The following is a 26408-nucleotide window of genomic DNA, read 5'->3' on the forward strand; positions in this document are numbered from 1 at the left end:
TTACCATACCCGCACACACACACACGCACGCATGCACACACACTCGACTGACACGGAGCGCCTAAGGGAGGGAGCTGCTTGCAGCCATAGCTAAATAGAATGGGGACAGACTCTCCTGTTCTGGTCCTGAAGAGGTCACTGTGTACTTCAGCATTATTTGTGTGTATGAGAGGTGATGTGTGCAAGCAGGTGTATAAATCCCTACATTTGACAGCAATAGTGATTTAGTCATGCTCTACAGGTGTGTGTGAAGCCATGCGTGCTTACCCACAAATGTTCTTCAATAGTGTGTCTCCCTACTCCCCTCTTTCTGTTTTTTCTCCCCCAGTCTAGCAGAGCTAGGTGCATATCATTGGATCAGTAGCTGCTGCCTGCCACACTGTCCAATCACATCTAGGAGGAGAAAATAGAGAAAGAAAGAGAGGCAGCGAGAGGGAGATGGGGGAGGAGAAAGAAAGAAGGGAAGGGAGAGGGAGAAAAGGAGAGAGAGGGAGATTGATCATTTAAACGTCCTGGGCCCTGTGTTCACGGAAGAAATACCTACATTCCAACTATCTGTGCTTTGCCCCCCCTCCCCCAAATCGCTTTCACATTTCAGCGGACTGAAAGAGACTCGAGGGCTGATTCCCCGCTGCAACCCCCACCTCGTTTTCCTTTCTTTCTTATATGGGTTATTTTCACCCAGGAGACGTGCTACCACCACTACCACCACCACCACATCTACCAGCAGGAGCAGCAGGAGCAGCAGCAGTGTAGGAATATCTCCCCATATCCCATCCCGGGCACGTCGGATCAGCCGCAGCAGCAAAAACACGAGGCGATCATTGCGGTGGACTGGAAGAGGAGAACATGCACCGCGGGATCTCACTCCACTCACCCCGGCTGGGTACGGTGCATCTGTCATTTGGGGATTCTTTTCTCTCTCTTTTTTTTGTTCATTTACTGCAGCGGGAATGCAGATTCGGTTTTTGTGCATTTTGGTATGCTTGCATGTGTGTGTGAATGAAAGAATAGGAGAAAAAGCAGTAGAGAGTGTGTGTTTTTCTCTTTCTTTCCTTCTTTCTTTCTTTTTCTTTTTTTTTTTTTTTTTTTGCCGTAGTCAGCTTCATTGCCGATAGACATTCAGATGGGATATTCTGCCTCACTGGCAAGCATTTCCTCCCCATCCTCTAGTTTTTATTTATTTATTTTTTTGGGTTGCTGCTTTTATCAGTTCTTCCCATATGAAAATAAAGCAAGGGGGAGGGTGGCAGGCGGCGGGTCTGCCTTGATAAATGGAGCGTTATTCATCAGCGTGTGTGTGATCACCACTGGAATGTTAACTAGCACCTTGGACAGCACCAATACGACCCAGGAAGAGCGGAGATAATGATGATCATAGCTATATTCTGACACGACTGCAGCTTATAGAGGGGTACACGGTTGAGACATCAGTGTGTCTGTGATAGTATAGAAATTTCTCAAGAGTGGGTGTATGTGCGGATGTGTTAATATTCTGTCTTTAGGCCCTCAGAGAGAGCCGGCTGGGAAGCAGCTGTGTGTGTGTGCGTGTGTGTGCATGTGTGTTTGAGATACAGAGGGAGAAAGGAGTGAGTGTGTGTGTGTGTGTGAGCATGAAAGGTGACCAGAACTACAGGCTGAATCCCATTTACTGAGGTTACCCCCGCCCTTAGTTCTGCTCTCCTCACTCTATCACCTGAGTTCTAGCAGTGGTCAAAATGAGATTTCCTTTCAAGATGCTGATGCATCATCTCGTGCATAAACATAAAGGGGCATATAAAAAAAAGTCAGAATAGTAATATACAACTTGTTTATTGTTCTAATCCAACTGAAAAGTGTAAATATATATTATATTACATACAAGATGTAAAAAAAGTTTTTTTTTTTACTGTTAATTTGACCATTACAAGCTTCAGCTATTAGAAAACCAAAACAGATATCATTTGAAAAATCTAAAACTCTGTAAAACCAAAATTAAATGATTTTTTGTTTATTTATTTTAAAACTAGAATTAGACACAGTCATTGGAAATATTGCTGACTTGACAGTTGTCCAGCAGAAATTTGTTGGTACCCTCCATGACAAGCGTACAATCATCATTAACAAAGTTAGTTGGCATGGTGCTGTTTAATGAAAAGTTTAGTAGAAGGAATAAGAGTGGCAGGTAAAAACACATAATTAACAGCTTTTAGATGACTGTGAATCAAAGCTCATTCAGCACTTTGGAGGAGATTCATAAGGTGTGGAGTGACTGGAGTCACTTCACACTCACAAGAAACACCACACACAGGATACCCAAGACCTGGGCTACAATTACACAATTCTTTGTGTTAAGTCACTTCTGAAATAGAGATATAAATAATCCAGACTGTTGCTGAGGTGTCAAATATATTCCTTTTAAATAAAATTAAATGTTACATTTTATTTTGATATCAAGGTTTCAGAGAGTCTGAACAAGAGTGCAAATGCACACAGACCAAGTTGCTTGAGAATCAGTAACTCAAGCAACTTGGAATCAGCTGCTTGAGATCCTCTCTATTATCTTGAGAAACAATTGGGATTGTCTATATAGGGTCAAAGGGTAGGAATCAGAGGTAACAGGGTGAAAGTTGATTCAGCTTGTTGTGTGTGTGATGTCAAGGAAGAAACAAGTGTGTTTGTGTCACATGTGTCCAGCCTTACGCTACATGCAGGTCAGAAGCCCCGTGGTGCATTCAGGATTTAATTAAGCATGTGATGTGACACCCATCCCCCACCCCCCACCCCCCACCCCTCACTTCCCCACACATATATACACCTCCCCTTCCCCAACAAGGTCCTGTGATCTGTAAAACAGTCTGTAGTGAGGATGTGACACAGCAGCAGCCCTGACAGCCTGACACCAAGTTAAGCTGAGCGGACAACATCTCGTTTGCCCCATCTATCACTTTCATATCTATTTTTAAAAGAAGCAAGTAAGGTAGTTCAGCAAAGCCCGATGACATATGTGTATCATACATGCATGCGTGTGTGTGTGTGTGTGTGAGGATATTCCACTGGAAACTAATTAAATTCATCTTTTATTTCTGTCTCTCCCCGTTTCTCCCTCCCTCCCTTCTCTTGCTTCCAGGAGTCAGTCTGGGCTTGTTATGGGGGTGACCGGAAGGAGAGAGTGACAGAGGAACAGTGATGCCACTGTTTACATAATGACACATTCACACACATGCATCAACACACATATATACCCACAGACATGCATGCAGGCTCATATTGCCAGTCCGGGACACACACGCTCACTTAAACTCTCCAGCACATACATACGTACACTCACAGGGACTCAGTGACTGAGTCACTGCACACTCAGAGGCAAAGACTCACTGACTCACATGCAGACACATACACAAGGGGAAAAGGTTGCTCTCAAGAGACAGGACTGCGTGCAGTGTGTGTTATGGGCCAAGCTGAGCAGCAGCTGTGCGTTAGAGTTGGATACCTCTGAGGGGTCAGCATAGACGTAACCCTCAACCTGCCTCCAGCATCCTCCCCCCTCCTTCTCCTAGTTTTCTGCCTAATCAAACCGTCATGTCTGAGCTGAGGACCAGCAGAACCATCCCTCTCTCCCCCTTCTCCTCCCCACTTGGATTTCCATCCCTCCTCCTTTCCCTTTGCTTCTCCCTTTCTCTCCAGCCGACCTCTTTGTTGGCTGAGCAGACAGTGCCTGTTGTTTCCACGGCGCAGGGCCGCATTCGTGGCATCCTGACCCCTCTGCCCTCGGACCTTCTGGGGCCTGTCATCCAGTACCTGGGAGTACCATATGCAAGGCCACCAACTGGGGATCGCCGCTTCCAGGCACCTGAGCCGCCTCTGCCGTGGCCTGGAATACGAAATGTGACACAGTTTGCTCCAGTGTGCCCGCAGGCTTTGGATGAGAGGAGCATGCTGGGAGATATGATGCCATCCTGGCTCACTGCAAACCTGGATATAGCAGCAACTTACCTCACTCATCAGAGTGAGGATTGTCTCTACCTCAACATCTACGTACCCACAGAGGAAGGTCAGTGAACTTGTCGATGTGTAGTAAGTTTACGGGTCTGGGGCGGTTAAATTTACATGCACAGTTAAGGTTGGGAATACATGTTATGGTTCATGCCCTATGGTGAATAAATGAGCTAAGAGAATGATACCTCTGACAAATGATTAAAACATGACAGAGAGCTGTTGGTGCACATACTCAGGCTTGTTGAATAAATAAATAAAGGTTTTTTAAAATGGGCCTTGTTTTCTTTTCCCCTTCAACATGCCGCTGGTTGAACCGACGCTTAATATGCAGACACCTGCGTCAGTCGCTAAGGGGTTTACGCATTTACTTGTGGAGGAAAATGGGAAGGACACAGGCTTACTCATGCATACATATTGGTTGATATAAATGCATGTGAACCCATGCACATGCACACACAAATCAAGGACTGCACCCTCTGGATTTTGGTAGCTAACTAATGTCACCTTGATGATTTGAACACATTGGTAATCCGCCTGTCTATCTCAGACATCCATGAGGAGGGGGGTCAGCGGCCAGTGATGGTCTACGTCCACGGAGGCTCGTATTCTGAAGGCACCGGGAACATGATGGATGGCAGTGTGCTCGCAAGCTATGGCAATGTCATTGTCATAACCCTCAACTATCGCCTTGGAGTTTTAGGTAAAAGAATCACTTATCTCAGTTTAATACATCATTTGTGTAACCATGTGCAGGACATTGTGTTATTAGATAGCAAGTAGCTATACTTTTAGTAGTAGTAGTTGTAGTAGTGGTTTTGGATAGGATATGGTTTTGTATAAAATACTTTTCCAACATAAACCTTAAATTCCCTTTAATTTTATGTAATAATTTCCTTTAGTGTTGCCAGTTTACCCAACATCTACTTTGCCATAGCAGCAATACAACAATGTTGTTCTACTTATTGAAACTGTTTTGTGGGTGTCTGTTTTTTCAGAAGGTGGAGGAAATCTGATTAGATCATATATAAAGTCATTAATTGGCATAGTCAAGCTTTTGTACCTCAGTAATTATAGGATTACAGAATTTTCACAGAAAAATACCTGTTTAGTCAAGGTTTAAAGGTTTCATTAAGTTTCAAAAGGGTTCTTTCTGGACCATTTCAAATTTAATTCCAATGGCTTTTTTGTCAAAAAGACAAGTGCACAGAAAGCTGTGTTCCCTTTCATTCCTTCCCCTTACTCTATATCTGCACCACTTTAATTTGCTCGTTCATACCAAGGTCGCTGGGTTTCTCATTCCTTTTTGTAATGCTGAGGGTTGGCAGAGAGATAGCACTACTTGGTTCTTCAAACACAGATTTGCTTAAAAAGTCAGGTATGACCAGAGTTCAGAAATCCATTTCCAAGTATTTTCTACACTTTACCCTTTTGCTCTAGAACATCTGGTTTACTTGTACTGTATGGGAAGACAAATGGAAAAAGGTCAATTATTTTCAGCTTAAAATTTCTACACATTAAATTATAGTGTAAATAATGTAATTCCCGAGTAAGACAAGCTCCCCCACATTGTTTTGGGTTTTAAAATTCTATGACTTGATGTAAACATATGCACTGCCCAAATGTTCCTCCATTTGCCATAAACATATTATAGCAATTTTGTTACCTAATCTAGTGCTATAATACATAGATTCTTTGCCTGCACTGATGACCATTCACTCAACTCACCATGCTGAATGCTTGAATTGGGGTAGACAATTTTTAAATTGGAGTGGACAATTTTTGGAGTAAAAAATATAGCTTTGTCAGAAAAACAATTATAATGTGAGATATACTCTGATGACTTACATTAATTAAAAACATTAATCTTAACACAAGTTGTTTGCAGGCTACATAGTTTTACAGAGTATGCATGGATGCACCCACACTGCAATGAAAAAATCGAACCAATTCATGAAGTACTTGAATTACTCTTTCTTCACATATGGAATGTGTTCGTAAATTGTCTTTGTCATTTTGGATTTAGACTGAAGGGGTTTTGGAAAAGGGATAACTTTTAAAAATGAGGCCCTTGTAACTGCATCACTTCATGCACCATTTTTATGCAGTTAAAAATTTTTTTATTGCATTGTTAAGTAGCAAAGTGGTTTCAAAGATTGCTCCACAGAATATAACAGTCCAGGACATGTCCAGGGTTCTGGAAACATCTGTGTGTGGGGCATCTTGAAGCACTGATTCCAAAGAGCGGAATCAGCACCACTGGGCGTGATTTGTTGTGAATCTTCCCCAGACTCTTGATTTTACGTCACAGTCCTCTCCCTGTTGCTGGAACACTTGCTTCTTCCACAGCTTTTCCTTCCACTAAACTTTTAAATAATATGATGGAATACGTTTTATTAGTTTTATATAATGGCCAGTGTTTTTAAGAAGCAACTTTACAAACGGCAGTGATTAACATGAACAAAATTAAGCACTTGAAAAGATATGACTCACTGAATAATAATTGTATGTACAAGTCTTGCTTTTTGAAATTTAATTAATTAAATAAATTAACTTTTCATTGATATTCTAATTTATTGAGATATGCCTATAGTTTGTGACTTGATTCAGAAGATTAAGTCTGGCAGGTTGATCATTATCTTTCAACTTATTTCTTATGTGGAGGGATTCTTAATAATTCATTACAGTTTTGTTTAAGGTGATTCTGCATGCAGTCTTTTTTTTTTTTAAATCTGAACAAATTTACACAATTCTCACCATCTGGGTTATTTAATCCTTCAATGAGCTATAAAAATGCTCAAACCATCAGTGATTTGTTTCTTACCCAGAGCACAGTTTCTCTCCCGCTATTCCTTCTTGTTTGAATGGAAACATGTTCAGCATCCCTTGTGGAAACAAAACCTCTCTGAGGTTTTTTTCCTTCCACTACTGTCATCGTCTTGAATCTGATCCTTTTTAACTCCATGGCTCTTCAACTCATTGCTCTCTGAAGAGAAAAAAAATGTTGGATTCCCTTTAGTTTTTCTAATTTTAGTCAGCCCTACAAAGCCAAAGAGTTGAACAAATAGACTATCTTAAAATCCATTTAGGCTTTTTTCGGTTGCGGTTATCGGAGTAAAATAGCTTAGGAAGGGGCACATGAGGGTTAAAACATTTAATGCCATAAAGCATCCTTTACTTGGCTGTACTAAGAGCCAGCGTATTGAGTTGTTTATGTGAGCAGAGTATCTATGGCTTCAGTGTGATTAAGTCAACTGGACAAGATGCATATTCAATCGTCTCAGTGGTATTGATATTTTATATAAAAACAATAACAATAACAAAATGTCAGGGGGATTGTTTCAAGTTTGTTTATCCATTAAAATGTTCTTTAAAAGCACAAAGCTGATGCTAATTCTGCTGCTTGGAAATATTTGAGGACTTTATGAGAGATTCTGCTCTTACAAGGAATGCCACATCTTTGACTCAGCGTTAATTAAACAGATAATGGTTTTTTTAATTAGCTCACAGCGGTACAGACAGGAAATGTGGAGAAAGACATGCAGTAAAAGGTTCAGCAGGCTTGGAATTGGTCTTGGGATTCGCTGCTTGAAGGCATTCATGCCCATGTGCCCTCACAGCTTAGCTATCAGGTCGCCTCAGGCTGTGCAGGTTTTCTTGAAAATGTATTGAATTCGAGTTGAACATGTACTAAAAAGATTTAAACATCTTTAAACATTGAAAGAGTTCAGGCTGACCTTGTGGAAAATTGCTGCTGCAGATGTGATCAACATTGTGAGCTAAAACAAAGAACAATTCTACAAGCCTATTTTTGTCTTCACCCCCCCTTCCCTCCATTTTGTGTGTTTATGCCACCTCCAATACAATCTTCACCATTACCATCATCATCATCCTCCTCATTTCGAGTAGCAGAATCACCTTCCTCCTTCTCCTGTTTTCCATCATCATGAGTGGATGCATGAGGTGAGCCCATTTACACAATGCAATACACTATTATGCCAATGATTTTTTTTGCCTACTCCGCAATATTCACCTGGAAATGAAATATGCCTCTGTGAAAATGTGAACACCTTAAACAGCTTTAGTTAAATATTGCTTGAATGCATATAATCCTGTATCCATTCAAAATGAATATAATCCTTATATTTTCCTTTTTGCTTCAATAAAACATCTGATAAAATGCACAGAAGTGAAGTAATGCACTACTTTGGCCTTGCCTTCACAATTATTATACTCTTTTTGTGCCGGAGGTTCACAGAAATGAGCTTCTGCAGTAATGAGATATACTATGGCAAAATGAGTCGTTAGGATCTTCTGTGTTTACTTAATAATGTTAGTAGAAGTGGGAATAGGAAGCGGCTGTGGGTGTGATGGCAAGCGTATGTGGTTTTCTGCTTGTGTAAGTTCACAGTACTATGACTGCACCTTTGTGGTTTGGTCCAGTCTAAGACCAAGTAAAAACACCACGTCTTTTTTTCCATCTCATTTTTAAAGCTATGATAAATATAGTTCCTTGCAAAAGTATTTATACTCCATAAAATTTCCCACATTCTGTCACGATGCAATAACAAGGCTCATTGTGTTTTATAGAGATATTATAATGGGGAAAGACCAACACAAAAAAAGTGCATAATTGTGAAGGGGAAGAAAAAAGGACACAGTATTTGACATACATTACAAAGCATGTCTGAAAAGTGTGGCATACATTTGTAATAAGCCCTGAGTTAGCTAATTCAAAGCAACTAATACCACACATTAAATATTTTTATTAATGTGTCTTCACTTTAGCGCTACTTTGTGTTGGTCTGTTACAGAAAGTCCCAATAGTTTCAATAGATTACACAGCAGTGTATGAAAAAGTAATAGCAGCATGAGTATTTCAAAAGATACTATAAAGTTGCACACGTGTGCATTCAGACAGTCATGTTCAATCACTTAGAACTTTATTGAAAAGCCCACCAAGTTAAAAACAATTTGTTTTTGTATCCTTTAACTATTATGACTTTCCAGCTTATAACTGGCCAAAAAAACATTACATTTAAAATTGAAATATTAGGTTAGGCCAATAAGAAACAGTTTAATTAAGAAATGTGGGTTTACTGCAAAAGAATGTTTAAAACCTGCTTAAAAGTTGTTTTCAAATGGCACTTTTAATCTGACAGAAGAGATAAACTGGAACACACATTTTAGTCAATTGAGCATGGCTGTATATGTTTTGCAGTTAATATGACTTCCTTTTATCGCTGCCTGCCTGCAGGATTTCTCAGCACAGGTGACCAGGCAGCAAAAGGGAACTACGGCTTGCTCGATCAGATTCAGGCTCTGCGCTGGGTGAAGGAGAACATTGCATCCTTTGGTGGCGATCCAAGCAGGGTCACCGTGTTTGGATCTGGTGCTGGTGCATCATGCGTTAGCCTCCTCACCTTGTCCCACTACTCTGAAGGTAAGATAAAATCATTCAACACAATTTCACTCCTCACTGATGTTTAGTTTTCACTTGATTTTTTTTTTGCGTAAAAAAATTGATGAGGATGGTGTATTCTGGGAAAAGTCATAGATTACACATCATACATATTTGGAACCAAGGTAAATAAGAGTAGAAAGCCTTAAATGTTGCCTTTCAAATACAATGAAAAACTTTTCTTTTTCTCTGGTTTTTACTTAAGTCTTTACATTTTATGCATTTATCACTTTTTAAGTAAGTTTATCTTTATTTGCTACATTTCAACTTTTATTTTGCTATAATTCTGTGCTAAATCTTGATTTATTTGCTTTTTTATGTACTGGTACGGGAACATTTTTATACTTCACTTTTTTTTTTATTTACTTAGTTTATATTTGGTGGGATTTTCTAAGGTTGTTTGAACTCTTTCATGTTACATTTAATTACATGAAAGGGGACCATAAATGAAACTTTATTAACTGGATACAATTCACATTTCTCCAAAACTTTGTGTCTTTTTTTAAATATTTTTTTATGCCATTTGTCATTTGGCTTTCTAACTTGCTTTTGGAGAACTGGCTTCCTGTTTGAGAGGCCTTTCATGTCATGTCTTCCCTGGACTCAGTTAACGCTGGATTCAATTTACAATCAGCATCTTCTTTAGTCTTTTGCTTTTGTTCTGGCATTGATGAACACATTTCACACATTTCACAGATGCACACACACCCACTCACACACACAAAAATCTGGACACAGCACCCATCTCCTTCCTGAATTGTACAAAGGCTGGACAGTAAAGATAAATGTATCACAAGACTATTTACACTTTTTAACCAAAAAATATATGAGTGTACATGTGTCTTGGTGTGCTAGTGTACAAAAATTTCTTTGCAAAAATGTGCCTTTTTACATTTATTGAATTTTTATTTTTTATTTTTTTGTATCAGATCTGTTTCACAGAGCCATTATCCAGAGTGGCAGCGCTTTAGCCAGTTGGGCTGTCAACTACCAGCCAAGCAAATATGCCCGGCAGCTTGGCGAGAGGGTTGGCTGTGGCATTGATGATAGCACTCAATTGGTCACCTGCCTCCAGGGCCGGAGTTTCCGTGAACTTGTGGAGCAGAACATTACTCCGGCCAAATATCACACTGCTTTTGCCCCGGTGATTGATGGCGACGTTATACCTGATGACCCTCAGATTTTGATGGAGCAGGGAGAGTTTTTGAACTATGATGTGATGTTGGGGGTCAACCAAGGGGAAGGCGTGAAGTTTGTGGAGGGAATTGTGGACTCTGAGGACGGTGTCACAGCCGAGGACTTTGACTTTGCCGTGTCAGACTTTGTGGATAGTCTGTATGGTTACCCGGAAGGCCGAGATACACTAAGAGAGAGCATACGGTGAGTATGAAAATGAAAATCTATGTATGTTTAAGCATCCATGTGATATTCTTGAAAATATGACTACCAGACTTCATAAATTGGAATAGACAAACAAGGAAAAAAGGCAATAAATGGGTCCAGATTATCTTCATTCACAGATACATAATTTTATGTTGGAGGTGTGAAGAAATAGGTACGTGGCAAGCATTATGCAGATGCACTCGGTAGTGATGACCCTTAAGTTGGCTGAAGGACATTGTAACTGAAATGAATAGAAACTCCTTACAAGAAAATATACACTTTATATTTTTAATAAGCAAAGGCAGTAATGAATGTATTATTATGGCTGAGAGACAGATATCAGTGTTTTGTAAAGCTGACCTACCAATCCTAGTTTTTGTTGATGGTCTTAAATTTGTGGTTCATGAAGTTGGGCCTGTCTGGACCTCACTTGGGGTTAAAAATCAACAAGTGCACAATACTGAGAGTACAAAAAAAATCACAAAATAACAAAAACTATAATGGTGAAAGAATAATTATGCTATCTATTCTAGAAGAGATTAAAAACAGTTCTTACAAATAGATAAAAGACAATGTGCCTCAGCAGCTCTTTTGTTGCTTGCGTGTATGTCAGAAGTTGAAAAGTTTTCAGAACTACTGTCTTAATAAACTATAAATAAACCCTTTTTAACTATTTTTATCCAGCCTTTCCCCATTAATTATAATTAATGTATGTTTCATGAGCGATGGCTGTAAAAAAGAGTTTTGCCGTTATTTTAAAACAAAGACAATGATTAGAGTTGAAATTGGAATCTGTCCTCAGCATCTTCAATTAGAAATTAGCCCAAATAGTCTGATTAATAGAATTAAATGTAAACAGTTGTCTCTGTATATTTCATACAAAGTGGAGATTCTTCCGCTAAGATCAACAAGAAATAAATAAACAAAACAAAAAAAATCCAAATAGCTGTCAACGTTTCCAAATTCAGCAATCCTTGACAGACATCAAACAATAAAATTGCAATTGGGATATAGCACTTACAACAATCCTATTATCTCACTAAGCCTCTCAGTAAAAGAAGCAGCCTTATGTTCATCCTCTGCAAAAAATGCTGTTTCAATCTTCTTTCACTTTTTAAGGTTTCTCAGACTTCATTTCAAACTTTTGGTAGATAAAAAAAAAAAAAACAATCAAATTTTGGGTTTCACTGAAGTAACAACTTCCACATAGAAGACCTGGTAAAACCTAATCCAGAACTCTCCACTGATGAGAAAAATACTTGATTTTTGAGGTTATATTGGGTCACTAACCTGTCAGGGTGAGTCAAACTGAAAATCAGGTGATTCTAGTCCAACCCATTTCTCTTTAAAGCCTTAATTGAAAAACATAACAAGCTGATATCAGCTGATTAATAATACAGTTACGTAGCTAGGCTGCAGTTGGTTGCTTGTAAAGCATGCAGATTATAGCTTTACAGCTTTAGTTTTAAAATAGCAACCTTATTGATTGAAGAATTTTGATAAAGGCTTTTCAAAAAATGGCATAAAATTAAAGCAATGGGGGTTTGTAAACAACATTTCTATTTATCGCCCGCCTGAAATAAGCAAGGTTGACACAGTTGTAACGCAGCTTTGTCTTTTATTTTGACTTTGATCTTTGTACATCTGCCGATCTTTTGCTAAAATGAAACAATTTGAAAGTTTAATAATAGTCACAGATTAACACAAAATGAAATTTTATGTAGCACAACCTGCAAAACAATGAAGCTCTTGATCGGGAATAATGTGTCTGAGTGGAAAGTACCAAAGTCTGCCTGCTGCAATTCTAATGCTCACAAATGAACACAATTTGCATGGATAAAATTATAATTCACAAAATAAGGCTTAAGATAATTCCAATGATATTGCACCTTTATCCTTGCACTTTGATTTAGTGCAGACAAACTGAATTTTGCAATTTGCTAACATACTGAGGAGAACGAACCACTTCAATGCCATCAGGTGTCAATGGCCTTTAGGTAAAAATAATAAACTATGAAATAAATAAAAATCCACCCTTACAGACGATTAAACATGTAGATAAAACAGCTATCTCTGAGCATTACAGTCCCAGATATATTGTTCACATAGCAACTGTTGCCCATAAACTCTAATAATTTACTGTGCATGCAAAGCTCTGTGTTGCCAAGTAACACAGTGATTGCTGGACTTCTTTCTGGACAGTAACATCCATTAGTCAATTTGTTGTACTCATTGGTCTGATCATCATTTTGCTCTCAGCTCCTCTGTACTTCCCTCCTCTCTGCAGTAAAACCAGCCTCTAAAGATTTCAGATACTCAGCTATATAATGTCACAGTAGACGTGCACGATTAATGAATTTAGCATTTAGCCGTATTCACTGAGCGCTTGTTGGTTATTTGTTGGTTGCATACATATTGGGTGTGTTTGGTGGGGCCCTTTTAACTAGATCTGTCATTTTAGTTGCCTTCTCTCACTGTTTCAAAATACTCTGTCAAGCTAATCTTTATTATTATTATTTTTTGCAAGGAATTTGCAAGGTTATTTTACTGTCTTTTAGCAATAAAATATTTTACTGTCTTTTAGCAATAAAATGCTGTTAGAAAACTGCTTTCCCAGCACTGTGTGACCACCCACCTTCTGGTACTATTTACAAGCTGAAAGCTTTTTACTCAATGTACTCATTTGTTTATTTTTAATAACTTAAACAAACCATCTGTGACTCCGACGTTTGGAAAGCTACTGCATTAAATGTAAATACTTGACCATCCAGAAAATATATTTAGGAAGTGGCAAGCTGATTTCAAATGTGTTTTGTGAAGGTTCATGTACACTGACTGGGCAGATCGCGACAACGCAGAAACTCGTCGAAAGACATTGGTAGCACTTTTTACAGATCACCAATGGGTGGCGCCAGCCATTGCTACAGCGGATCTCCATGCACAGTATGGGTCTCCTACCTACTTCTACTCCTTTTACCACCACTGCCAGAGTGATGCCACGCCACCTTGGGCTGATTCTGCCCATGGTGATGAGGTAAGACTGCTGAGTTTCTCCTAATATTTGCTTTTGATTTGCCAAAAGAGATGTTATTAGATGCTACAAAAAGGAGAATATATCCGTGGATGTTCAGATACACTCACTGTGAGCATAAATGTGATTCATTTAGGGGTTTTAATGATTTATTTAAAATAATTTTTCAAAATAGAATGATAATTTTGGTGCACAAATTAGAAATTAAGTATAAAAATCATATTGCAAGAATAACTAATCATATTAGTTGCAATAAATCTAAGTCTCTTATGGTTTTTAGAGATGGTCATTACATTTCCAATAAGGTTGAGGTTCAGGTGCCTATAGAGCTTAATATTCCTGCCTGTTTTGTTCATTAAAAAAACTGTTTACTAATTTTCTGTTTGGTCCACCATGCTGAATTCAGGTTTTAGCATGAAAGCTGTGGAGAAGATAAAAAATTATTGGTAGTCCTCCATCTTCAATGTTGCACCAGGTTTGTTCACACTTCAGCACGAGGCTGCCGCCACTGTGCTTAAAAGATTGTATAGTATTCTTGGGTTTAAAAGTTTTACCTCGACTCTCTTTCTGTTGTGTTTCTGTTTGGCATGAAAGCTCAATCTTTATCTTGTCTTACCATAAAACATTTTACCAAAAGGTACTTATCCAATAACTGCAGCTAATTTCATGTCCGCTTGCAGCTGTCGGTTTCAGAGCTGGTCTCTCGGCAAGTGTGACTTTTTAGCGGCTTCATGGGGTTTCAGCGTCTTCCAGTTAGTGATAAACTTGAGCTTTAATGGTAACTCGGATGCCTCTGAGCAATATAAATAATGACTTTTAGCATCAGAGAGATAAAAAGTTGGACACAACTGAATGTTTCAACAAAGCACATATATCAAAACCTTGTAAAAACAGTGGTTTTGAAAGGAATAAATCAGGCTAACATGTTAGTCTCTGGAAGGGTGCCAACTTCAGCCCTATTAAACTTCAGAGCCTGAACTACCGTTTCTGATAAGAGAAGTGGCCAAATACTCTAGCAGAATGAAGTTACAAGGTTGTCGATGGCTCCAAAAAGGATACACTTCATCTACGGCTTTATGATTCATCAAAGATTCTTCAAAAGCTTCACAGCAGAAATACTCAAAATTGAACCAAATCAAACTAAGTTGTACATGAAAAAAACTATTGAATTATTTTTCTTGATCTATGATTTGATACTTTCTACTGTATTTGTGGGTTCACTTTTTATGTGCAACTAACAAATCTGAGGAAGGAAGGCAAAAAGGTGAAAAAAAGAGATCAATTTAAAATACTGCTTGAAAAATACAAATGTGAGCTGTGTTTCACAGTTGGTTTTTACAATTATCGCCGAGCTATTCTAAGCAAAAGGCAAAACAAAGCAAAAAAAAAAAAAAGTCCCTAATCACCTGTTTTAATTACAGCAAATATGTAATTACTGCAAGGAATATCTAATCGAGAACAGTACCAAGCTTAGAAAACAGCAGTTGCTGGATGCATCATCACTTGTGCAAGTACCTTTAAAGATAAAAAGGGTTTTAATGTGCTTAATTTGCTCTGTGCGATTCCACATCTGTCCCCTCTTCTTTTCATTTGCTTTGCAGTGTAGGCAGTTGTTTTCAATATGGAAGTTCTGAACATTTTATTCACATTTTTCTTTCATGTGGGCTTTTCTAAAAGCTGAAGTCTGAAGAGAGAGAAGGAGCTGAGTTCTAATTTTCTTTTAGGCTACTTCAAATACATTCTTTTGAGTGGTTATGAAATTTCAGTTCACTGATGCTAAAAATGTTCTGCTTTAAGCATATTCTCTAAAAAAAAAAGAAGTACCTACACTCTTCCAGGGCTGACTTACACCACAATCCTTTTAAATCTTCAAATGAATTGGAGGCTTTATTTTAAGTTAATTTACAGATTGTCTCATTTTAAGCAGGGATTGGATGTATTGTGTTGGTTAATCCAGCGTGTGTATTGGTGTGTGTAGGTGCCCTACGTGTTCGGCGTGCCCATGGTGGGTCCCACCGATCTGTTCAACTGTAACTTCTCCAAGAACGACGTGATGCTGAGCGCAGTGGTAATGACTTACTGGACCAACTTCGCCAAGACCGGGTAAGCTGAAAAAGGTTCAGTGATGTGAAACATCAATCAGATGGAAAATCCCACTGACAGGGTTTTTCATTTTCTTTGTGCAGCAAAAACTCATGAAAAACAAAAGCATCTCTTCAGCTAATTAGCTTTACTGTGATATCAATATCTAATCCTTGCCCACGAGGAGAAGAGATCTTATTTTAATGAATGAAGGCCCAGACATTTAATCACATTTTCGAATGTAAAATAAAGTGCGCTGATTGATTTTTTCCTCCTCGTTTTTTTGTATGACTTCACAGAGACAAGGGTTTGGCAACATACAGTGTTGTTTGCGTGAGTGTGGACAGCTCACTCTTGAATTTACAGGAACAAATCTCATCCAAGCTTAAAATGAGACGGCCAAGATTCAAGTCAATGTTGTTATTAAGATAAACAGCTTTGTGCCTCTTCACAAAGTGTGCAGTTCTTAATACGCTAGCTTTAATTCTTTGGGCTAACTCAAAGTAATTCACATCACATAGTCTAACAAATATCTTCTTTCTTATTGCTAACTGACATTCAGGATTGCATTTTTATTCATAACATATATATTTTTTAGTATTATGGAATTATTTAATTTTGAAGGGGAGTGTCCACTATGACAACAGATTTTCTTAAAGCAGAAAACAGTGTTTTTAGGAACAAACAATGAATTGACAGATGAGGAATGCGCTGTGTTTTTTTTTCTTCAAAGCATCTTGGGTGATGAGGAGATACTTATTCAAATAAAATCATGAAAGAAGCACTGCAGATTGTTTTGGCAGCAGTTGCACTGTGATGTTCTGTCAAAATCTTGACAGGCCTTTCCATTTTTTTCAGGGGCTTGAAAGTAACCTACTCTCTTCTCTACTCGATCATTTCTGTGGAACGGAGTGCTTACTCAAAATGTTAAATGAAAAAGTACTGCCTAAAGCCAGAGGATTCAATTTATTAAACTGAAAATGAAATTATCTGCCTGTAGCTTAGAGAAATACAAGTACAGAAAAAATACCACTTTTAAACTTTGCAGATCTGAGAGTATGTACAGTGCCCTTTAAACATCTTAACCCTTATATAGTTTTGTTAATATAACACAATTGACCACAATGTACATTTTATGTGATAGACCAAAGCAAAGAGGTGATCACATGCAAAGTGGAAGAAAACACATTTATGGTTTTCTAAATATTTTACCAGATGTAATAGAGGGAAATCAATCTGCATTTATCCATTTCCCTCTGATTCCCCTAAATAAAATCCAGAGCAAGTAATTTTCTGAAGTCACTTAAAGCCTCAGTGGTTTGTTAGACAACAATAGTGAACAAACAGCATCATGCAGAACAAGGAGCATAGCATGCAGGCCATAGGTGCAGTTGTGGAGAAGTATAAAGCACAGTTAAGTTAAAAAACAGAATCAGAAGCTTTGAATGTCTCAGAAAATACTATTCAGTTCATCTATTTAGTAACAATGTTCTTTCATTATTACTGGGACTTGTGAGCTGGTCTGGTGCTTATTTCCATCAGTTACTGGGTGAGAGGTGGGATATAAAGAAGAAAGTAGCCATAAAGAATGCTGTCAAAATTTCCATGTTAGAGACACCTAAGACAGCGTGCTTATAAATAGAAAGTACTCTAGTCAGATGGTATCAAGTCCATATGAATCATGGTGGTGGCAGCATCATGCTGTGGAGATGTTTTTTCTTCAGCAGGGACAGGGAAGCTGAACAGAATGAGAAGATAATTTAAAGGCTGCAAAAGGCTTGAGACTGAGATGGATTTGGTTTGGTTTTCTATGACCTAATCGATGTTGCAATTTAGAATGAATTGCCAATCTGTGTCATAGCCCTCCTTCCAATCTGATTGAGTTTGCAACCTTTTTTCACATTAACAACTATTTGCAGTAATGCATTGGTTGATCTACCACATGAAACCCTGACATTTCACATTGAATGTAATATTCATTATGTGAACACGTTGAAAGGGTGTGATTATCTTTGCAGGCATTGATAAGACTTTTGTTTATATCTTTTCTCTAACACTCTGAAAGACGAATATAATAGTTGAGGATAAACCAACAGAAGTGATAAATTACTATTAATTCATTCAATTGATGCTCCCTCCACTGGGATCTTTTTAGATTTATAGACATATCTTTAGTGTAACTGCTAATCTAAACAAACAGTCTCGCTCTCTGACAACATAAAGAATAGGAAAAGTGCTTTTAGAGATTTAACTCCGACGTGTGGAAAAAAAGAAATGCATCTCTAATGTAGATGGACTAAAGCAGTGACATCACATTAGATTTGCAGTTTCCAGCACAGCTTGAATTATCATTACCACCATAGCAAGTCACAGAGCAAAAATCACCAAAGGAGCAATGTGAAGAGTTCAGTCCACCCTTCAATTATCAATGGGGAACTTTCTCTGAAAAATAGATTCCACTCTGCTGAGAGCGCCACAGACGATGATGGAACTCTGCGACAGCTCAATTTAACCAGCGAGGCGACGCTCCCAAATGTATATTTTGTGAGCTGCGTGGGCGTATCAATCCTCAGCTTGTGCACTTGCTTGGGTGTTAGTTGGGCTTCCCACAATAGCAGCATTTTTGCTCTGCTCATACAGCACAATCAGCAAATGACATTTTAATTTCAAAATTGGTTTACATTTTGTAACAGTTTGACTGCTAATGCAAATACTGCATGCTGATTGATGCAAATATGTTGTCAGATGAAAATATTAATGTTGCTTGATATTTTCACATTTGTGAAAAACTAACAGTTTATTGTATTTTACTAGGATTTTATGCCAAAGATCAACACAAAATGGTACATCATTGTAAATTATGGGGCAATGGGATAAACATGGTTTTCAACATTGTTTGCAAATAAATCCTTAAAACTTTGACAAACATTTGTGTTCACGCCATCAAAATCAACAATTGTGTTGGTTTATCACATAAAATCCCAATACAATACATTGAAGTTATAGTTATAATTTGACAAATTGCAAAGAAAAAAAAAAGGTGGAGGAAGTCTGTGTTCATATCTCAGGAAGACGGATTCCCCCCCACTTCTTATTTTATTATTGTACATAATATCTTTCATAACAATATTTTCTTCTATTACTAAATGAATATTTTTCTTATTATAAATACCTAAATGTATGTCTTTGTTTACTCTTGCTCTCTCAGTCTTATGGGTTTGTGCTGTAGAGTGTCCAACTATTACATAACCAGGAAAAGTCAGTGATCTACACATAAATCACCTTGGAGTTATGTTCAGAGGGGAAAAAAATCCCACACCAAAAACAAAATGTATCCTTTGAGAATTTACTTGCCAGTAGTTTGTTTCATGTCACCTTGATATTGATTGGATAGATGTCAGTGTGAAATTGTTGGCCAGCTTTGAGAGAAACAGTTCCCTCAGAGGAATTTGGCCGGCGAAGAAGAAGCTCAGAAGCTTTTTTGGACTCCCCTAGATTTAAGAACTTCAAAAGAATAAATACAAATATAAATAGTACATTTTCCAAAAAAAAAAAAAAACATCTGAACCACACGAGATTGAACATGATGCATTAGAATTATTCCATTTGATCTTTATTGCATAATTTTATCTAACCTAAATTTATGCGTTCAAAAAGTCCATCGAATCCTTAAGGACCAAATAGATGCCCCAGTTAAGTTTCTGCTTATTTTAGTGAATACTAGCCACTTTCAAGTAATCATTGGTTACAAATATTATAACCTGTAAATATTTATAATCAGCTCATCTGATTAACAAAACTAAAATCAGTTTTGTAAGTCCTCAATGAAAGTAATTTCACCTGACGCATTAACTTTTACCTTTTCATTGAATAAACAGTTGTACATACAAAGAAGAACATGGAATGTCTTTAATATTCTCTAGAAGTATGTTTTTTTAAGAAAAAAAATCATCACTGGACAACATTTCACTAGAAAGAATAATAAGATCGGAAAATGATTATAGGACTCTAGCTTGCTGCTGACTAATGAGAAACTTGAGAAAATAGTAGAAAACGTTTCTCAACACCAGGATGATCATCATTAAATATTACTTAAGTTATAGTAATCAGTGCTGCCCTAAAGTTATTATTACTTTGTGGCAAATTTCAAAGGGAAGATAATTAAGGAAAGTTAAGGTCGGAAGCTTCTGACACATTAGACAATATACAAGCTCTTAATTCAAGATATTTAAAATGAGACATTTTAATTCTTAAAACTAAAAAAGCCCACTTTGAATGTTCTCACAATGGTTTACTTTTTTCAGGAATCCAAACCAGCCAGTTCCTCAAGACACCAAGTTCATCCACACAAAGCCCAATCGCTTTGAAGAAGTTGCTTGGTCTAAATACACCCCCAAAGAGCAACTGTACCTTCACATCGGCCTCAAGCCGCGTGTCAGAGACCACTACCGCGCCACCAAGATCTCCTTCTGGCTCCAGCTTGTTCCTCACTTGCATCATGTGAATGAACTCTTGCAATCTGTTTCCTCCTTCACACACAGTCCCTCTCCACAAGACGATACGCCTTATTCCTACACCAAGCGTCTATCCAAAGGTTGGCCTCCTATAAGCACACGTCATCCAAGTTCGCAAGGGGGAACGCCACAGCCTCCGGAGTCCGCTTTGGGCCAGGATGGAGGAGAAAGTGGAGTTCGGATCCCAAATGAGGACTATTCGACTGAACTCTCAGTTACAATAGCAGTAGGAGCATCGCTGCTGTTTCTCAATATTCTTGCATTCGCGGCTCTGCTTTATAAGAAAGATAAAAGACGTCTTGAGCATAGAAGACCACGTCCGCTGCCTCCACCTAGAAGAGACATAACGCCTGCAGATGTTGCAGCCCACCTGCAGGGGGAGGGACTGATGTCATTGCAGGTGAGTAATCTGTCCATTTCTGAAGTAGCCCCATGTGGACCTTCTCAAAGCTGATTTCATTTAACCAGCTATGTTATGAGTTTGATTCAGATTCCTGTGTTAGGTTTTCTACAAAGATTGTTAGAGCAACAAATAACTGATATCGAGGTGTGGGTTTAGTTTAATTCTGCATACATAAGTGGACTACATGTATAAATTATCCAAACCAATAACAAAACAACCAAGTTCATTAAAACTTTATTAAACTCTGTCAAAACTCTATTAAAAGAAAAAGTTTAACTTCTATTTTGTAATCAATGTAAAAATGATGACAATGAGAATAAAGTGAAAATGATATCTTGAAGAAAAGGCAAAAATTAAACAGCTATCAGCTAAAAGTAAGCGAGTAACAAAAGTAACATAATTCTAGTCTTTTGTCCAATCTAACAACCTGGGTCACATCTTTTGACCCAGCATTTCACTAAAAGTACTTAACATCTTCCCTGACAGCATAAAGTTATTTATTTGTATTAAATAAACAACTCTTTTTGTGTGAATTAATGAGTTTGACAGGACTTTAATAGCAAGAAACAGCACCAGTTAAGTCCTGAGATTAAGTTGGTTGATGTTGAGAAGAAAGATTTACTAAACTCTTGGCCTGCCGGAAGCACAGCTGCTGGCAGATCGCTCTTCTGACTCACAGCCTGTCATCAGAGAATATTATCAGTATGAAAATGAGAGAGAGCGTTCGGATGGGTGCACATGTGTGGATGTACAATGGCTTGAATTGCGGCAAATTGCCTCCAATTCATTCACTGAAAGTTTCAACTGTATTTGATGTGTTTTCGTTGAAAATATTACATTGGGTGAAGCTTCTTACATACTTTTCATGCCAGACAATTTCTAATCATTTGCAATTCAACTGCAATTCAACTGTGTTGCTCAGCATCACAGCTGCTTAGACAGTCTGTTCTGTTATTTAATTTTCTTTTTTCATTTTCAATTTTTTAATATTATGTAAGAAAAAAAACAAGAAGATGAGAACTGATATGCTAATTTCAGATGCAATTTAGTCCAGTAGACTAAATTCAGTAAACCAGTGATATTAAAATACAGTGAGTGTTTGCTCATTTGATTTATAGCAGAGTGTATATGAAGTGACCAAATGATATCTAATGTTGCTTGAATGGATGGACCAATTGCAAAACTGCTAATGAAATAAGAATAGTTTTTTTCCTCTTTACTGGCTGGCTTGGTGTTCAGTAGATACAAAAATCCAATTATTGTTTTCAATTTGTGAACACACCATAACATAGGAGGTAATATGAACTAATAATGTGATGTCCTCGCTATTGATATTTTTTTTAGAGATGAATAATTCTCAATGGCAGCTAATTGTGAGCTTCTTTAAAATTATGTTAGAGGAAGAACAAGCAGTATAAGGGGCCTCTAAAAAGAAAATTATTTTTCATGAAATTATGACTAATACTCATTTCTGTAAATTCTTTTGTAGTGCCAATTGTCTCTTAAAACCTTACTGATGAAGATTTACTAGGCTAATATTTATTTGAATTTGAATATGAATACATTTCCAGCAGTGTCATTAAGGTGATTTAGCAGATATGAATCAAGATAAATATTTTATTATCATATTTACCATTTCAGAAATCTACTTTGAATTAAAGTCTTTTAGGGGAAAATATATATTTTTAATTTGATCCAATTTAGTGTTTTGGTGTTTGGATAAAAAAATTTAATGGTTAACTAACCATTATATGGTTTGCCAAGATGATACATAGCAGCCCTCTCATTATATTTTTACTGATGCCTCCCGCCAGGAAATGTTTTATTTTCTGATTAATAACTAAACATAAATAAAAATAAATACTGTTCATATTAAAAAAATCTGCATTAATATAAAACGTGAGCAAATGAATTTTATTTTTGAGCTTCATTGAAGTTGAACCATTATTCAGTCATCAAAAGCCCAAATATATTTCCGTCAGTACTGTACACTGACTGAATCTGCGTTTATTACTGAAAATGGTGTAAAAAATCTCAAATTTTTTTTCTCTTTTCTTTATCTTCCTTGTGCTTACTTTCCTGCTATTCATGTTTCAGGTGAAGCAGCTGGAGTGTGATGTCGCGTCAGCGGACGAGAGAAACAACGCCCACCACCATCATACTTTGGACACGCTTGATGCCCTGGACGGTTTGGACACCCAGGACATTTACAGCACACTGGACACTGTGCGACTCACCTGTCCACCTGATTATACCCTAACCTTGCGCCGCTCTCCAGATGACGTTCCCCTCATGACCTCCTTGACCCCGGGCTCGCTGCCCGTGACCCCGGGGTCACACCCTGTTACTCCTGCAACACCAATGACCCCAATGACACCAGGATCGGTGGCTGGGATGAGGATGGGCCACCCTCACCAGGGATACACACACCATAGCCCGTATAGTAATACACACTTACCCCACACACACATCTCCACACACACACACTCCACCACACGTGTATAACCGCAGCCAGACACTGACAAACACACAGATCTACAGCTCACAATCCACACAAGCACACATGCATATTCACACACATGCATAAACAGACTGAAATACCTCTAATAATTACCCTGCAGGATTGTTACAAATTGAACCACAGAGAGACCTCTTTCAGAATGAGAAGGCAGACGTGTGTGTGTGTGTGTTGCACGTTGGGAAACTGCAGTTAAACTGGGTTCCCCAGAGACACAACTCTGTGCAACCCAGTATGTCAAGACCTGCTCTGGATTTTAAATCAGCTTTTTCTACACCTGAGGAAGAAGATAAAGGGTGCGTGGGTCAGTTCTGGTTCTCTACTACCACGCCCGAGTGACTGTCCTGGGAGTGAGGAGAGCAGACGCAGATTTAGAAATGAGTCGAGAAGTACCACACACAGACTGCTGATGTCAACTTGAACAACCTGTTAAAATGTGAATGTAGCATTTTTTTCCATTAAAATAGATCAAAGGCCCTATCTGCCAAGGATCCAACTAAGCTAAGATGGAAAGAAAAGAAAAAAAAAAGCAAGGGACGATTGCAAAAAAAAAAAAAAAGATTTAGAAGACAAGTTGAAGGGAAAAAAGTAAGGGAGATAAAGATTTTATTGAGTGAGATTTGACAGGAAGGAAAGAGGATAGCGATATAAAAAACAACATGGAAAGTATGCCAAAAGACAGAGGTTAGATTCAGATGAAGAACGGGCCTGTGAAGCGTTGCCAGACTCCCTGAGGAGTCACTCTAACCAGCTATGTGTCAAACTCTTGTAAATAGAATGGAAAGATACAGATATATTATGATTTATAGCATTTAACTGCTACTTGCATTAAAACATGACTTATTTAACCATATTATTGCTTTCATTTCAGATATTAATATATTATTGTATAGATGTCCTAAAGCAAGGCTGGTTGTCTTTCCATCTCACCTGCTGTGATATTTACACAGTACGTTGATATAAAAGCTACATTTGCTATGCAGAATCATTTTAGAAATTTTATTTTATTTTTTACCTATGTGACCATATAGATACTTGTTCAGCAGCTGAACTATATAATATTTACACATCATCCTGCCACTTTTTTATTTCAACATTGATCAATGAGCTGGTACTGTGTAAATAATGCAATATTGGTTTGATGATTAAGCACCAGCCAAAAAAACAAACAAACAAAAAAAAAAAACATTAACCCTTTGACCCTTTATCCTGTTGTCCCTGATTGTTCTTACATGATTTTCTTTTCTGAACCCCAACTCATAATGAGGTTTTTGAAAGACAGACAGATGGTGATGATTAAAGGGGCCCAGCATTTTGTGGGATGTCTAAAAAACTCAATGAGGCATTATTTCTTGTATAAGATCTTTAAAAGGTAATTAAATCTATGAAACGTCTTCACTTTTTTTTTGTTACAACCACAAACTTTTAAAAAAAATATTTTAATGACATTTTACAGGGTAGTACATCATTGGAAAGTGGAAGTGTGGACTTTTGACAACTTTTGAGGAATTTACAGCTGTAAAAGCTTAGCACAAATGGAAACCTTTTGTTGTTTTATGTAATTGTTTTTGTCCATATTTCTATACAAAACAGCTTAAATTTGATGAACCATTTGTAACCATCAGGTTTTAAGCCCATGGATTCTCACTTGGATTTACATCTGGGCTTTGACTGGGTCGTTTTATCACATTGATATGATTTGATGCAATTACATATTACATATCAGTTTACATATTACCATTGGCTGCTTCTCAGATCAATGCTGTTTTGCTGTTGGTTTAGATGAAGTTTGCACTCTAGATTTTATTTGGAGGTACAAAAGTAAATGTGGATCTGCAGTTGTTCCTTGAAAGAAAAAAAATAATTAATTCATAAAATGTCTTCCATTTTACAATTTTGAACAACTTTGTGTTATGTTATAGTAAAGTATTTTAAACGTTGTGGTTTTAACATAAAAATGTACAGATACTTCTGAAAGGCACTGTGCCCTTGAAATTTATACTTCACGAAGAGCCGCTGTTTTTCCAAGTTGTTCCCTTGATTAAACTACCTTCTGCTGACAAAAAAAATCCTGGCCCTGATTAAAAAAAACTTCCCTAAAATCAATTTTTTACAGCTTGAAGTTAGGTTTACTTTCCATGACCTTGGTTTGGAGCAAGCTTTGATTAATGAGGTGAAGATAAAGTAGCTTTGGGTTATAATGAGAGCAACGCAACACTATAGAAAAACAAGGCTCCAAACATGCTGCTTCCTAAGCCTTAATAGACTCAAACAGGATCATTTTTTTAATTAAAAATGTTGAATTAAAACAAATCTATCTCTGAAATTCTGACCGTCATCTTGTGGACATAATGACATTACTGAGTTTTTTTTGTTGTTGACTTCACTGTGAGTGTAGGAGGGCCATGGTTGTTACTGGTCTTTGTCATTAGCAATAGAGATCAAGCATTTATCAAATCCATTACAAACAATTTTCATGCATAAGTAAAGTATTTAACTTAAAGAGCTCCCATGGAGACCACATATAAGCCTTTTGCTGTGCTCCAGTTAACCAAAATGATAATAGGACCCGTAATGATTTCAAATCCAGTAACTCAACCAAGTGCCCGAGCTAAGGTTTTGCAGCATTTATGTATTATCCTGCATTTGTTTCCCAGCCCTTTTACGTCATCCAACTTTAGTTCAGTCCGTCCATCCCTTCTCCTTCCCAGCCTCAACATGTGTGACCACAAGCAGCTTTGTCACCTATATAATCTCTGCTCATTCTAAGTAACTTCCTCATTAGTTTTCCTCAGAGTTTTTTTTAGTCACTTGTTAACCGAATATGTGAAAAATTTGAAATTGCTGAAAACTTTGTGGCAAACAAAGAACTTTTACAAAATGATAGAAAAATCATATTTAAAGGATGTTTGGATGAATATTTGTTTCTTCTAATGGGTTTGCCGTCTCAGCGGACGGATGGCGTGTGACTAGCCTAAAACATTTCTGCTGCATTTTTGAAAAATAAAAATATCAGTATTTTACAATTTTTGTGCATTTTA

General features: G+C 37.6%; 1 protein-coding gene across 1 annotated transcript; it reads left to right on the forward strand.

The window, feature by feature from the left end:
• Positions 1 to 442: 442 nt before the first annotated feature.
• LOC129361266 (neuroligin-4, X-linked-like) lies at positions 443 to 26408 on the forward strand. The gene is made up of 9 exons (XM_055032012.1): positions 443 to 886; positions 3110 to 4033; positions 4526 to 4678; positions 9233 to 9418; positions 10366 to 10816; positions 13640 to 13853; positions 15829 to 15953; positions 20237 to 20846; positions 22947 to 26408. Exons 2-9 carry the CDS (start codon positions 3562 to 3564, stop codon positions 23352 to 23354), a joined length of 2619 nt encoding a protein of 872 aa, XP_054887987.1. The 5' UTR covers positions 443 to 886; positions 3110 to 3561; the 3' UTR covers positions 23355 to 26408.

This window comes from Poeciliopsis prolifica, unplaced genomic scaffold (assembly GCF_027474105.1).
Source record: "Poeciliopsis prolifica strain line A6 unplaced genomic scaffold, Auburn_PproV2 SCAFFOLD007, whole genome shotgun sequence".
Taxonomy (NCBI): Eukaryota; Metazoa; Chordata; class Actinopteri; order Cyprinodontiformes; family Poeciliidae; genus Poeciliopsis; species Poeciliopsis prolifica.

Excerpts from the sequence above, each read along its gene's own strand:
- LOC129361266 (XM_055032012.1), top strand. The coding sequence starts at position 3,562 with ATGTCTGAGCTGAGGACCAGCAGAACCATCCCTCTCTCCCCCTTCTCC. Across the intron at positions 4,034-4,525 it reads CTACGTACCCACAGAGGAAG|ACATCCATGAGGAGGGGGGT; the intron begins GTCAGTGAACTT and ends TGTCTATCTCAG. Across the intron at positions 10,817-13,639 it reads ACACTAAGAGAGAGCATACG|GTTCATGTACACTGACTGGG; the intron begins GTGAGTATGAAA and ends TGTTTTGTGAAG.